Source organism: Prionailurus bengalensis, chromosome B3 (assembly GCF_016509475.1).
Source record: "Prionailurus bengalensis isolate Pbe53 chromosome B3, Fcat_Pben_1.1_paternal_pri, whole genome shotgun sequence".
NCBI lineage: Eukaryota > Metazoa > Chordata > Mammalia > Carnivora > Felidae > Prionailurus > Prionailurus bengalensis.
Genome location: NC_057355.1, coordinates 132,810,988 through 132,826,673, shown reverse-complemented (window position 1 = coordinate 132,826,673; position 15,686 = coordinate 132,810,988). Strand labels below are relative to the sequence as shown.

The 15,686-nt window shown below is 42.1% G+C and overlaps 1 protein-coding gene across 5 annotated transcripts in view; it reads right to left on the bottom strand.

Moving 5' to 3' along the window:
* The window catches only part of ZC3H14 (zinc finger CCCH-type containing 14), a 47,616-nt gene extending 39,525 nt beyond the window's left edge, over window positions 1-8,091 (bottom strand). For 2 of the 5 annotated variants that reach the window (XM_043556803.1, XM_043556805.1), the window contains exons 1-2: window positions 7,844-8,041; window positions 7,311-7,353 (exon numbers count right to left, since the gene is read on the bottom strand). In XM_043556803.1, the coding sequence (XP_043412738.1) occupies window positions 7,311-7,353; window positions 7,844-7,879 (79 nt within the window). In that variant the 5' untranslated portion in view covers window positions 7,880-8,041. Of the gene's footprint in view, window positions 1-7,310; window positions 7,354-7,843 lie in introns of all 5 variants that reach the window. The other 3 variants (XM_043556802.1, XM_043556804.1, XM_043556806.1) reach the window with 3 other exon arrangements.
* Window positions 8,092-15,686: the final 7,595 nt, after the last annotated feature.

The following is a 15,686-nucleotide window of genomic DNA, read 5'->3' as shown; positions in this document are numbered from 1 at the left end:
AGTTACCTCAAGTGCTATGAAAAATCAAATCTGAACAGAATGAAAACTGTTCCTAATTTCCAGTATAATAACGTGCAGATAACACTAGCTAAGCAGCTGCTATAGAGGAGAGATTCTCAAATTTAATTTCACGTTAGAATCTGCTGGGGAGCTTTAAAAAAAATCTGCTTATGTCCAAGCTCCCTCTCAATTCAATTACAATACTGGACAGGAGGATCAAAACATCAGCGTTTTATTTTATTGAAGTATAATTAATATACGTTATATCAGTTTCAGGTGCATAACATACTAATTTGACAATTCTATACATTACTCCATGCTCACCACGGTAAGTGTAGTCGCCATCCATCACCATACAATGTTATTACAATACTATGCTCCCTATGCTGTACCTTTTGTTTATGTGACTTATTTTAGAGCTACAAATTTGTCCCTGTTAATCCCCTTAATCTAGTTCACCCATTCCTCACCTACCTCCCCTCCGGCAACCACCAATTTGTTCTCTGTATTTAAGAGTCTGGGTTGTCTGTTTTTAGTTTGTTTTTTAGATTTTATTTCAAGTAATCTCCACACTCAACATGGGGCTCATATTCACAGTCCTGAGATCAAGAATTGCATCCTCTACCAACTGAGCCAGCCAGGCGCCCTGCTTTATTTTTTAGATTCTGCATGTAAGCTAAATCATATGGTATCTTTCTCTGTGTGACTTCATTTCACTTAGCATAATACCTTCTGGGTTCATCCACATTGTAAATGGCAAGGCCTCATTCTTTTTTATGGCTGAGTAATGTTCCATTATAAACATATATACACGTGTATATGTTTATATGTATTACATCTTCTTTACCCATCATCTATCAATGGGCACTTAGGCGGCTTCCATACCTTGGCTATTGTAAATAATGCTGCAATATAACATATAGGTGCATGTATCTTTTCATACCATTCTTTGGGTAAATACCCAATAGAATTACTGGATGTGGTATTTCTATTTTTAATTTTTTGAGGAGCTGCCACACTGTTTTCCACAGTAGCTGCACCAAATTGTATTTCCACCAACAGTACACAAGGGTTCCTTTTTCTCTATATCCTTGCCAAGCTCTTGTCTCTTTGATTCTAGCCATTTTGACAGGTATAAGGTGATAGCTATGGTTTTGATTCGCATTTCCCTGATTAGTAATGTTGACTATCTTCTCATGTGTCTGCTGGCCATCTACAGGTCTTCTTTGGAAAAATGTCTATTTTTATTTTTCCAAGTGTATTTCTTCTGACAGAGAGAGAGCAAACAGGGAAGGAGCAGAAAGGAAGAGAGCGAGAATCCCAAGCAGGCTCCGCGCTGTTGGTAGAGCCTGAAGCCAGGCTTGAACTCACGAGCCGTAGAGATCATGACCTGAGCCAAAACCAAGAGTCAGATGCTCAACCAACTAAGCCACCCAGGCGCTCCCTCTGTCCATTTTTAAAATGGATTTGGTTTTTGAGGGATTTTTTTTTTTGGTGTTGAATTGTAAGTTTTTTACATATTTTACATATTTTACTTACATTAAATATGTAAGTTTTTTACATATTTTGCATATGAATCCCTTATCAGATGTATCATTTGCAGATACCCTCTTCCATTCAACAGGCTGCCTTTTTGTTTTGCTGGAGAAATCTGAGTATTTAATGAAATTATGCAATATGATGTGAGGAGATACAAGAGAGAACAAAAAACCAGTCATTTATTTTCTTTGCAGAGTATCAAAAAGTTCCCACTGTTTTCTGGAAATTGCAGTAAATAAGCCTGGTAGCTTATTTATGTGAAGTGTAAGGTTAACAAAGAAGTTAGAATGCTTTGTCAGCCTTCACAGATCTTCTCCATCATCATGTCAATGGTGAAGATGTGCTTTCCTGTCACTATCAGTTTGCATCTTCTAACCCAGCCACCCACACTAACCTGTGCGGATCAGTTGGTTGAGCGTCCAGCTGAGGTCATGATCTCATGGTTCATGGGTTAGAGCCCCATGTCAGGCTCTGTGCTCACAGCTCAGAGCCTGGAGCCTGCCTTGGATTCTGTGTCTCCCTCTCTTTCTGCCCCTCCCCCGCTCATGCTCTGTCTCAAAAATAAAGATAAACTTAAAAAAATTTTAAATAAATAAAATAAAATTCTATGTGAGATCAGTTGTTGCTTCAGTACAGGTCCAAGCAGAGAAAGGTGGGAAGGAGAGATACAAAGAAGCCCAAGGCAACTTTTGGGAGTGATGAATACGTTCATTAGTCTGATTATCGTGTATATTTGTCAAAACATACCAAGTTGTACACTTAAACTATGCACAGTTTAATGTACACCAATTACATGTCAACAGAGTCACTAGAATTCATACACTGTTTTCTCAGTTTACAAAACAGGAAGAATCTAATGAAAAATTAATGTGTTCATGATATATTTTTACAGAATTCTGATTTCTCAAATTTATTTGAAGTCTATACAATAGGGGGAAAAGTGAGTTTTGAAGGTTTAAGCTCAGGCTTCTACAATGTGAATAAAATCGTCAACTATACTTAAATTTTTTTAAGTAAAAAATAAAGAAAATAACACGTGAATGACTTACAAATTGTAGTTGCCATCCCACTAACATGCTCCATTTTAAACAAACACAAATGAACAGTTATCATTCTTAACAAAGACTTGTTCTCCTTTGTATCCCACCCAATACGTTAAAAAAGGATACTCAATATTTATTAAAGGACTGTTTCTATAACCTTAGAAGTTTCCAGCGCTCTTTCTAATACCAAAAAAAGAGATTAGAAAGTCACCCTTTCCAGAAGGACGACATATAAACATACAATTAGGTAGTTAACTGTAAATCTAAATTAATAATGGCAGGCTCCAGGCTCTGAACTGTCAGCTCGGAGCCCCACACAGGGCTCAAACTCATGAACCATGAGACCATGACCTGACCTGAGTCCTACGCTTAACCAACTGAGCCACCCAGCCCCGCCCCCCTCCAGCTCCCCCCGCAATTTCAGTGGAGTTCCAGAGGACCATACAGGAGTGACTGACTCCTGTTTTTAGCATTAAGGACACAGAAGACCTGAGTTCTTTGGTCTTAAATCTGATACTGACCAGCTAGCTCTATTTAGCCCAAGACTCCATTTCTTGATTTGTAAAAGGAGTAATACTACCTGCCATTCCCGCTATTTTCAGGAACAAATGGAACTCTATGAAAATATTCTGAAAATCATAAAATATATACTTTTACTACAGTTACATTTTATATTGGACATTAGGCTTATAAACCAGGTTTTAACAGGCTCAAAATCCTTGGTTTGAGATTTTTGCTAAGTGATAGGAATCATCAATAAGATTAAATTCAGACTCAATGAACACGTTTGTGCTTTCATGTGCTAGAATTAATAAAGTTCACATCATAGGTTTTCTGTAGATTTCTTTTTGAACCAAAACAAGTTCTTGACACATAGCTGGTGTATCCATTAAGTGCTGAGCAAATAAAAGAAAAAAATGAATCCTGGTTCAGCTTCATCTTCACTTCTGAGCCTCAATTCCTCTTATCTGTTAATGACTTCTAACAACCTTGACAACAATTTACAAAATGTGTCCAGCATGTGTTAAATTAGCAATTCTCAAACTGTAGGATCTCAGGTCCCTTTTATGTTCTTAAAAAAAAAATTTTTTTAATCTCTATTTTTGAGAGAGAGCGAGCAAGCAAGCAGGGAAGGGGTAGAGAGAGAGGGAGACACAGAATCCAAAGGAGAATCCAGGCTCTGAGCTGTCAGCACAGAACCTGATGTGGGGCTCGAACTCAGAGACTGGGAGATCTTGACCTGAGCTGAAGTCAGATGCTTAACCGATTGAGCCACCCAGGTGCCCCTTAAAATTTAATGTTTATTTATTTTTGAGAGAGAGAGAGAGTGAGCGAGCATGGGCACAAGTAGGGGAGGGGGAAAGACCAAGAAAGAGACAGAATATGAAGCAGGCTCCAGGCTGTCAGCACAGAGCCTGACACAGGGCTCGAACTCATGAACTGTGAAATCGTGACCTGAGCCGAAGTTGAATGCTCAACCAACTGAGCTACACAGAAGCCCCCTAAAATTATTGATGACCCCAAAGAACTTTTATTTATGTGAGTTATCTATTGGTAATTACCAGACTAGAAAAACTAAGAATTTAAAAAAGTATTAATTCATTTAAAATAACATACCACGTGTCAATAAACCAATTTATATGACGTAAATCAACATTTTTATTAAAAACCTACATTTTCCAAAACAAAAATGCAAAAAGTTGTATTTTTATAAATCTCCTTAATACATGGATTTTAAGACAGCTGGATCCTAGTTTCTCCTTCTGCATTTAAATGTTATGCTGTTCTAATTGAAAAACATGAAGAAAATCTGGCCTCACAAATACATAGTGAGAAAATAAAGTATAGATGACCCTTGAACAACATGAGTTTGAACTGCCTGGGTCCAATTATACCTGGATTGTTTCTGCTACAGTCATCAAAAATGTATTTTCTCCTCTTTATGACTTTCGTAATGTTTTTTTCCTATAGTTTATTGTAAAAATACAGCAATATATATAACATACAAAATATGTGTTAATGGACTGTTTATGTTACCAGTAAGGCTTCTGATCAACAGTAGGCTAGTAGTTATATTTGCGGAGAGTCAAAAGTTGTATTTTCGACTGTGTGTAGGGAGGGGGAGAGGGAGTATCCAGCAACACTAACCCCCCAATTGTTCAAGGCTCAACTGTATTTTAACAGCCTTTTCAGATAATGTGGATATTCTTTTGTGATACTATACCAAAACTCAACAAGTGGTACTTTCTTAAAGGTTAGCAGCAATATGGAAACTAAAACTCTATCAACGACCTTTTTACACTTATTACATGAAAATCCCTTGATCCATCTTCCACTTTTTTTTTTTAATGTTTATTTTTGAGAGACAGTGGGGAAGGGGCAGAAATAGAGAATCTGAAGCTGCCAGCTGTCAGTACAGAGCCCCCAACACAGGGTTCAAACCCATTAACTGTGAGATCATGACCTGAGTTAAAGTCAGATGCCCACTGACTGAGCCACCCAGGTGCCCCCATCCTCCATATTTAATGCATCTTTTTTCCCCTGTGTAATTCTGTATCATCACGCATTGGTCATGTGAAAGAATAGTGGCTAAGGGCGCCTGGGTGGCTCAGTTGGTTAAACGTTTGATTTCGCTCAGGTCTTGATCTACCTGTCTGCGAGTTCAAGCCCTTCATGGGGCTCTGTGCTGATAGCTCAGAGCCTGGAGGCTGCTTGGGAATCTGTGTCTCCTTTTCTCTGACCCTACCCTGCTCACTCTCTCTCTCTCTCTCTCTCTCAAAAATAAATACACATTTTAAAAAATTACACATTAAAAAAAGAAAGAAAAAAAATACTGGCTCACTGAGCTATACAAATCACTTGACATGCTGATACATTTCATTATGAGACAGAAAAGAATCATTTGTTAATATCATTAAAAATCTTTTGTCTTAAATGTTTGAGAGAAAGTGAGTGCACAGACGAGCGGGGAAGACGCAGGGAGGCAGGAAGAGAGAGAGAATCCCAAGCAGGAAGAGAGCCACCCAGGTGCTCCAGAAATTCTTTTACGTAATGGGAAGCTTTCAAGTTCATGAAGGCAAACACAAATTTTTCAGAATTCTAATTTTCATTTGAAAGCTCAACTTTTGTCACTGGCAACAAAGTATTTCAGTTTTTTCCTTTGCTCACTTTCAAGAAAATGTCTGCCAAATACCCAAGTGTATATATCTAGCTTGTCAGAATATAAAAATGATGTTCCCATGGGGTGCCTGGGTGGCTAGGTTAAGCGTCTGATTCCATTTTGGCTCAGATCATCATCTCACCATTCAGAGCCCCTGCTTATTAGGATTCTCTCTCCCTCTCTGCTTTTCCCAATTCATGTATGCAATGCACTCTCTCTCAAAAATAAACAAACATTAAAAAAAAAAAAAAAGATGTTCCATAAAAAAGGTGGCTGGGTTTAGTTCTCAACTCAATCACACAAATCCTTTCCATTTAGACAATCCATCCTGCTTTAATATACAGCACAAGTATTTTATGAGTAATTCCTACTTTCTCAGACCACACATTAAAAAGATGTAGTCAAGGGCCAGGGTTTATAAACGATTTTTACTGCTTCACTAATTACATATGTATACATACATATTTTAAGCAGGCTTCACACCCAGCACAGAGCCCAATGCGGGACTCAAACTCACGACTCTGAGCCGAGATCAAGAGTACCACACTTAAAACGACTGAGCAATCCAGGAACCCCCCCCCCCTTAATTATATCCTTAAATGAAACTGGCTTTAAAAAAAAAAAAAAAAATTCCAAGCGGAAGGGTGTGAATATGATTGGTCATAAGAGTTTGGTATGAGATCTCAATTTAGGGTAAGGTACCAGCACTTTAACTGACCACTGCATTTGCCCAATCCAAATGTCAGCACAGTGAAAAGAGCAAGTACCCTATCAGTATTACTATGAAAACAGTTTTGACTTCACAAAAACCCTCGCCATCTCTCACACCGTTAAGAACCACTGTTGTAAATGGTAGTTATTACTTTTACAGGAGGCACCAGCGTTAGAGCCAGAGATCTAGGTCTCAATCCATAAAGCACTGCTCAAGTAAGCACTCAAAACCTGTTTCCTTGCTTGTACAGGGAGGGTTATTACCACTTACCTCTCAGTGTTCTCCTGGGTATTGCCGTGACCTAATGCATAGACAACGGTTAAACACACTGCCTGACCCAAAGCAAACACTCAAGTTATAAGTCATAAACGAATAAAGAGAACGCATTACTGTATGCGGTAAGACAAAACGGGACAGGAAAAAAGAAACATCTGAAAATAAAACTCACTGAACCATGACAGAGGCAAAGGTGAGAAAACATTCATATGCAAAATAATGGTTCTGAAACCAGAAGGTCAAAAAGAAAGTAAAGGAAATAGGAAAAACAAAGTAAGAATCAGATAAACATTATGGAGAATACGACAGGGCCTCAAGAGAGAGGAAGCTAAACAATTTTAAAAACACCATGGGACTTTTTTTTTTTTTGGGGGGGGGGACAAAAACAAAAACCAAGGTTGCATATAGAGCCTTCAAGAAAAGACAGTAAGTAAAAGAAGTAACCAGGGAGTACCGGATTTGGAAGTAAAACGGGATCTCTCCAAAGTCAAAAAGTACGGTGGGGGGAAAAAAAACGCATTCACTAAAATTCATTAGCAGCAAACTCTAAATTCCACTAGGCTAGCAACAAAAAACTTACCAACATAAGCTCCTAATTCTTGCAATTTCCCCTTAATGGCACTCTGAGGGGGAGGGAAAAAAACAAGCGTGCGTGTGAGAAAGGAGGAAAATCACCGGGCTCCTTAACGCAGAAGCAACTCAGCTGCGGCGTGCACCTCCCGCCCCTCCGCGCCCAGGTGGGGGTGGGGAGGCTCCCGGGCCCCCTCCCCCGTCCCCGCGACTCCTCCCCTCCCCCTCCCCCCCCCCCCCTCTCCCTCCCCCGTCCCCGGGCCTCCCGCCCGGCCCTACACGCCTCCTTCCGCTCCGGGCGGCTTTCTCCTGCCGCGGCCCCGCTCGCCCGCCGCTCTCTCCGGGGCCGCCTCTGCGCCCAGGCCCAAGGCGGCCCAGGCCGAGGTGAAGCCGTTCGCCGACCCTACGGCCCGACCAGAGCCACCGGCGGCGACTAGGCCGCGGCGTCCAGGCCGGGCCCACAGTCCCCGTTACTCCTGACAACCGCGCGCTCGCCTGCCCGCTGAGGCCCGGGTTCCCGTCCACGCTCGACGCGGGCCTCACCCGGATCTTGCGGCTAATCTCGGTGCCGATCTCCATGGCTCCACGGTGGGCGGCGGGCTCAGCACTGCGCGGCTCTTCGCTTACCCAAGAGACCCGCGCCGGCTCCCGGCCCGCAGCTCCGCCGCCGCAGCCGCCAGCGTCGCTCCCGGCCGCGCGCTCTGCGTGACCCGCCCCCACCGGCCCGGCGCGCCGGGGTGAGCGGAGTCGAGCGCGCCTGCGCTTGCGCCTGCGCGCACGTGGGCCCCGGGAGTCTGTGTTCGAGCGACCTCTGCTGGCGACAAGTTGAGCAGCGGTGTGAAGATGCCCTAGGCTTCTCTCCGCCCCTCTCCGCACCTGGAGAACTCTTCCTTTTCCTTGCCCCCATTTACTCATTTTACCCTCTTTTGGAAAATAAGGATGAATTAAATGCGCAGTAGAAAGATCCCTGGTTTTAGGGTGATATCTGAGTTAGAATCCAGACTTCACTTGCTTTTAGTGTGATATTGGTCTAGATAATTTAAACCTTCGGGTCCTTCGTTTTCCTACCTGTAAAATAGACTGTCTCCTAGCCGTTGCATTATAATTACACTTGGAGGCAAAGGAATATCCTCCGCAACAGAACCAATCAATCACAGTTCTTTCTAATGACCACAACTGGCTCTCGGGTCTGGTTCTGCTTTCCTTCTCCCAGGCCCATCAGTGGCTCTTCCCCAAGACCTATCCTCACTCTTCTGCTCCTTTCTGAAGTCCCTCCCCTTAGAGTTTTTTCTGTCAGCCCTGAGTTCTCCCCTAAACCCCACTCCCAAATTCCAGATGGCTTTAGGCATTTGTATTTCCCCTAAAATGAACATCAAAACTGAAGTCTTCTTTATCTTTTCCTGATCCCCACTCAGACTGGTTTCTACTCCTGACAGCCCAGTTTCTATGAATAGCGGCTTCATTCTCCCTGTCCGTAATCACAAAATCTTGGAATTAGAGTAAGCACAAAGCGATGTCTACTTTCTCCCCCATATCCACTAAATCTGGAAGTGGTCCCTATTAGTTACCCATTGCTGGGTAACAAATGACCACACTGACCAGCTTAAAATACATGCATTTATCATCTCATGGTTTTCATGATTCAGGAATCTGATCACAGCTTAACTGAGTCCTCTGGTCAGACTCTCACAGGGCTGGAGGTGAGATGTCAGTCCTGCTGTGTTCTCATCTGGAGGCTTGACTTCTCTAAGTTTTTTTTTTATGTATCTGAGAGAGACAGAGGCAGCACGGGTAGGGGAGGGACAGAGAGGGAGAATGCCAAGCAAGCTCTGTGCTGCCAGCCCAGAGCCCGATGTGGGGCTCAAACCCACAAAACCACGAAATCACAACCTGAGCTGAAACCAAGAGTGGGACACTTAACCAACTGAGCCACCCAGGTGCCCCAGAGGAAAACTCCACTTTCAAGCTCATTGGTGTTGTTAGCAGAATTAATTCTCTTGCAACTTTATGAGTGAGGGCCCCAGCTTTTTCCTAGCTGTTGTCTTGAGGCCACACTCGGGCCTTAGAGGTTGCCCACAGTTCCTTGTCATGTGTTTCTTCACTCTGGCTACTTAAGCCCTCCAAGACAGTCTCTCAGCTCAGGGAGGAGGGCCCAGTTCCTCTTCTAAGGGCTTTCATTTAATTTAGTGACTTAGGGCCACCCAAGTCCTGACCCCAAAATCAGTGATTTAGGGCCTAATTACATCTGAAAAATCCTTAATTTATTTTATTATTTTTTTCCATATTCATGAACTAAAAGCAAGTCATAGGTGCTACCCACATTCAAGGGGAGGAAATTATACAGGGTGTAAACAGCAGGGGCAGGAATCATGGGGCCATCTAGGATCTGTCTGCCACACGGCCCTTTATCTGATATATTTTTTTTTTCTTCTGAATTCCTATAGCATCTATGTGGAAGCTACTGGTATGACACTTAATATGCTCTCTGTAATATTAATTGTGTGTGTCCTCTCTAGCAAACTTACAAACTCTTAGTTCTGCATTTCTCCAAAATTTCTTTCAGGATACTAGACACATAGGAAGCAAATATTTATAGGATATTTGTAGGATATTTTGTAGGCTATCAAATATTTGTATGATAAAATAAATTAACTACCTAAATTAACAAAAGCATTCCTCATGGATTAATCCAATGATCATGCACTCATCCAACATTGATGAGAAGCAGCGGAACAGAGTGACTGAGAACAGGGACACCAGAGCCAGACTGTCTGGGTTTGAATCCTAGCTCTGCTACTCCCTCCAAGACCTTAGGCAAGTTGCTTGTCCTCTCAGTGACTCAGTTTCCTCATCTGTGGCATAAGTATGATAGCAGTTTCTCCTTCTTAGGGTCATGAGGGTGAAATAAGTTAATATTTTGGGAAGCATTTTGAACCATGCTTGGCTTACAGCAGCACTGTGTTGATTAAAAATTAAATGCCTTCCCAGAACCAGACACTGTGCTGGAAGCCAGAGCAGAGAAATGATCAAAACTGAGTCCCTGGTGTGCCTGGGTGGCTCAGTCAGTTAAGTGTCCGACTTCAGCTCAGGTCATGATCTCATGGTTCGCGGGTTCAAGCCCCCTGTTGGGCTCTGGGCTGACAGCTCAGAGCCTGGAGCCTGCTTTGGATTCTGTGTCTCCCTGTTTCTCTGCCCCTCCCCCAATCATGCTTGCTTGCATGCTCTCTGTCTCTCTCAAAAATAAACATTGGAAAAAAAAACAAAAACTGAGTCCCTGCTTTCATGACGCTCTCAATCCAAAGGATAGTACATTATTTCTATTTCTTTACCCATCATTTCAGAACTAAGAATGAAAACACAGGATTTTGTATCCATTACTGATTACAAAATCCATAGTCAATACTTAGATAATACTGAAAGAACATTTTAGAAAGAACAGAGAATGTTTTCATTAAAATGTATTTAGAATAGGGAAATTTTTATTAAAATGTATTCAAGAGGCGCCTGGGTGATTCAGTTGGTTAAGTGTCCGACTCTTGATTTCAGTTCAGATCATGATCTCAGTCATGAGTTGGAGCCCCAAGTCGGGCTCAGCACTGATAGTGTGGAGGAACCTACTTGGGATTCTCTTTCTCCATCTCTCTGCCCCTCCCCTGCTTGCTCTCTCTCTCTCAAAATAAATAAACATTTAAATAAAATAAAATTCCAGAATGGGTTAACTTTCAGGACAATCTATTTAAAACCATGGAGGAAGAGATTTGCCAGCTGCTTAAGAATCCACACGTTTATAATAACAAAGAAGATGAAAAGAAATGCTTTTACTTAAAAAAAAGGGTAGAGGGTGTCTGGCTGGCTTAGTCAGTGGAGTGTGTGACTCTTGATCTCAGGATGGTGAATTCAAGCTCAACGTTGGACCTAGAGCTTACTTAAAAAAAGAAAAAAAATTCACACATTTAGACCTCAGGAGTTACAGTGTCTGGATCACAGGGGACAAACCCACTAAACCAGTGGTATTCAGTGGTCCATCACTGTTCGAGGTGCTTCCCTGTGAGATGCAGCTTCATAAACCACATGACATCCAGAGGAAGATGATCATGATGATGGTCAGAAAGAAACCATGAAATTTACAAAGGGTATTTATTTCACTTAAAAAAGACTAAGCTAGACCAAGAAAATTCTTTCTGGCATGCAAGAGCTCTCCATTTTAGGAGGAATGACATATTTTGCTCTAGGGGATAGAATGAGGACTAGATTTCAACAAACCGCAATGCAGCCTAAGAAGGTTCTGGGCTGTCTTTCAAAGAAAGATGACTAAAAAATGCATTGGCTTTGAAATCAGAGGGCCCTGAGCACTAAGCCCAAATCCATGGATCCGGAGTCCTCTGACACTGGCTTTATAGTATCCCCAGCCTCCTCTCAGGATAGCATTCCACCTGGATGTTGCACGTGCACATCCTTTGCAAGTGTATGTGGGGAGAGCACGGAGGGGGTGGGGGGTCGGGGATGGTTTCTTTCAGCTTGGAATGCTTTCCTCTTCTTTTCCTTGAGTTCTTAGTGAGCTTTTTTGTTTGTCCTTCCAGACTCAGCCAGAAGTTGATCATAGTGATAAAACAGACATTACCACCTCACTTAAAATGTATATTTTTTTAAATGTTTTATCTAGTTTTGAGAGAGAGTGCACACGTGCGTACGTGCACAAGTGGGGGAGGGGCAGAGAGGGGGGGACCACAGATAAAGCAGACTCCTCACTGACAGCAGTGAGCCTGAAGTGGGGCTTGAACTCAAGAACTGTGAGATAATGACCTGAGCCAAAGTCGGCGCTCAATTGACTGAGCCGCCCAGGCACCCCTAAAATATATTCTCATTGGTATATTCCCCTTCTATAATACACACACACACACACACACACCACATATATAGTACTGGAAAGTGTGTGTGTACATATATATATATATAGGCCTAAGTCTTTGAAGACACAGCCATGCGTCTTATTTATCCTGCTTTTTGTGGCCTCTGGCTTGGAATAAATGCAGGATGAGTGCAAGTTTTTCAATAGTGAATATCATGTGGTTTGTCTGTCCTTGGATCAAAAGCCCACAGTGTTGGGAATTACAGTCACAGTGCCACTTTGCTACTGAGGCTGATAAACGTTTTTCCATTTTCTTGTCCGTTGGAACAAATATACTGCCAGCACCATCATTTTTCTATATCCAGGGGAATCTATGCTCTGTATTCTCACAGTTTTGCAGCTGAAAAGTTGCTGCACCTGATAAAGTGCTGAATGTGGTAGGCAGAGCACACACTGAGGATTCAGACTAAAGGAGATTTCACCTTTCTGGCTGTGGCTCCCGCTACAGGAATCATTATCTCTATGTGGTGGGTGGAGGGAGGCATTCATTCAGATTTCTGCAGAAGATGGTAATTTACCCAGTGAGGTTTGGTAGATACTCACCAAGCTTAATCTCTTAACTCCTAATATTAGGAGATTAATTTCTTAACTCCTAATATTGGTCAATGGAGCACCAAATCCACAATTTCTTTCCTTTTTATGGAGTCTCTTTTTAGTACAAGATTTTCTTTTTAAAATTTTATCTTTTAAAAGATTTAAAGTGATCTCTTCACCCAACCTGGGGCTCAAATTTACAACCCAGAGATCAAGTTGCATGCTGTACAGATGACTGAGCCAGCCATGTGCCCCTTAAAGTTTAATTTAATAAGAATTATCTTCACGCGGGTAAGTATTCACACTATGTCACTTTCTGGGTAACAAGAGGAGGTAAAGATACAGATCTGTAATGGCTTATTTATCCACAAAATATCTCTAGATGGATACATAAGGTTATGGTAACACCCGTTACTGTCAGGAGGAGAGCTGCGTGTCTAGAAGGCAGGGTGGGAAGGAGACTTTTCACTTATACCTTTTTGTATCTTTTGAGGTTGAACCATACAAATTGCTTCACTTCCTTTCATACAAACATAAACCAGTAATAAATTCATGTCTGACACTTTAAAGGGGCTATTTATGTGGCTTACCACGGGGGTGTTACTATCAAATTAATATGGTTGAGGGAAAATAGTTTAAGTACTTGGTCAACAAATGACACTTGTGCTGTGTGAGGGAGAAAGTTCAGATCTGTTGTCTAATATTGCTTGGGTTTTATGGTCATTTTCTATTTTTAAAATTCTTTTATTTTCTTCCCGATTCAATTAACACGTTTTTATTTAGTGCCTACTCTCTGCCAGTAGTGTCCTAGGAATGCTAGGAGATATAAAAGAAGCCTTCATGAAATAGTTTTCAAAGTTCTTGCCAAGTGTGGAGATCACTGTGGAATGGGGTGGCTAGAAAGTTGTCTTGGAACCAGAGCTTGCAGAGAGAGGAAAGGCTCAGACGAATGAAAGGGGGGCAGGGCAGGCGGTGCTATGGGCCAGGAGAAACACTTGATTGGGGGATTCAGGGGGAAGAGAGAAATTAAGGATGGCCAGAGAGGCTAAGACTAGTTTAGAAAGGCCTGAACGGACAGGCAGAAAAGCTAGACTTGGGGGTCCATTAGGAGTGATAATCCCAAGGGAGAGGTAAGCTTGATATTAGCATATAAAGGAGAGAGAACTGAGAAACCGGATGCAAGACCACCCTTGTTGCAATAACCCCCGGACGTAAAATGATGGGGGTTTGGTTTAGAATTGTGGGACAGATAGGAGAGAAGAAATCATGAGGCATTACAAAGGAGGAAATACCAGGTCTTGATGGTAGGCTGGAGAGGAGAAAGGTATTAGAATCTCACGTAATTTCAATTTTTCTAGCTTGGGAGACCAGAAAAGGGACTCATTTTCATGCCTCTTTTCTTTCCTCACACACAGTTTGACCCCCTCAAGGTGTTCTGTTGAAATATCAGTTATAAACAGAATTAATTTAATTTTCCATTAGAAACACATGTGATCTTATTTGCTTTTAGCTCTGTCACCAGACTTGAATCTTGCCCAGGCTTTGTTCTCTCATAGCACTCATGCCTCTATGATGTATGTGTGATGTGTAGGTGTTTTCATCTTCCACTAGACCAGGAGTCTCCTGTGTGCAGGGACCATGACTTAGGTATTGTAAGTACTCATTGTCTGCTGGTTGTTGAAGAAAATGAGAGTTAAGTAAAATGTAACACAAAAAATCTTTCCAGAAACAATGCTATTAAAAAAAAAAAAATCATTTAGAGGCACCTGGCTCACACTGTCCTTGGAGGTCAACTCTTAATTTCGGGGTTGTGAGTTCAAGTTCCAAGTTGGGCCTAGACATAAAAATTTAAAAAATCATTTAAATTAAAATATACATAATAAAAACGTCTCTGCTTCAGTCACTCAAACCACATGTCAAGTAAAGATGGAAAAACCTGGGATGCCTGGGTGGCTCAGTCGGTTGGGTGTCCGACTTCGGCACAGGTCATGATCTCACAGTCCGTGGGTTCGAGCCCCACGTCAGCTCTGTGCTGACAGCTCAGAGCCTGGAGCCTGTTTCAGATTCTGTGTCTCCCTCTTTCTCTGACCCTCCCCTGTTCATGCTCTCTCTCTGTCTCAAAAATAAATAAATGTTAAAAAGAAAAATTAAAAAAAAGATGGAACAACCCTACTGTGATGGTGTTAGGGTCACAGTTTTGTTCCTCTGCTTAAGTGTTGCAATTCAGGAGTAATAATGCAGTGTAAAAATACAGTATCGTGTAATAATAAGCACTGCTAATAGGCCCGAGGGTTAAATGAAACACTTCACATATATTTTACACAAGTTACTGGAAGGTGATTATCATTCTCCCTATAGAAGAGAGGAAGCAGGTAGAGAGAGCTTAGGAGAGTTGCACAAAGTTACCCAGCTAGAAAAGTGTTGGCGCTGAGAATTGAACCTAGACAACTTTACCATGGAATCTCCATCCTTAATAGCTCTACACTGTATTGCATATACAGCTCTTTTGGAGACTGAGAGGTTGAGACCTTATCAACCCTTTTTGGGGGGGGGGGGCGGGGAGGAGACTCTTCCATCCAGTACTAATCAATGTTTTTCCTTTTTTATGGGGTAGATCTTTAGACGTAAGCATGGAAAGAAGAAATAGAATATTTGAATCGTTTTCAGAAATATACAACAGTAAACGGACAACTAGCGATTACAGCATATTACGGACCACCTAACAACAAAGTAGTAAAACTCTTTACCTGGAACCGAAATAATATCCCCCTCCCCTCATTTTTATTAAAAGGCTTGCTTTATTTGGAAACTCTTAAAATAAGTGGTCATATGATTAAAAAAAGCAGCGGCGCGCCCCCTCCCCGGCGGCCGGGCGCAGCTGTCCGCACCTCCCCCGCGCCTCGCCACCCGCATTCCAACTCTCTGAGGTCACGGGCCGCCGCC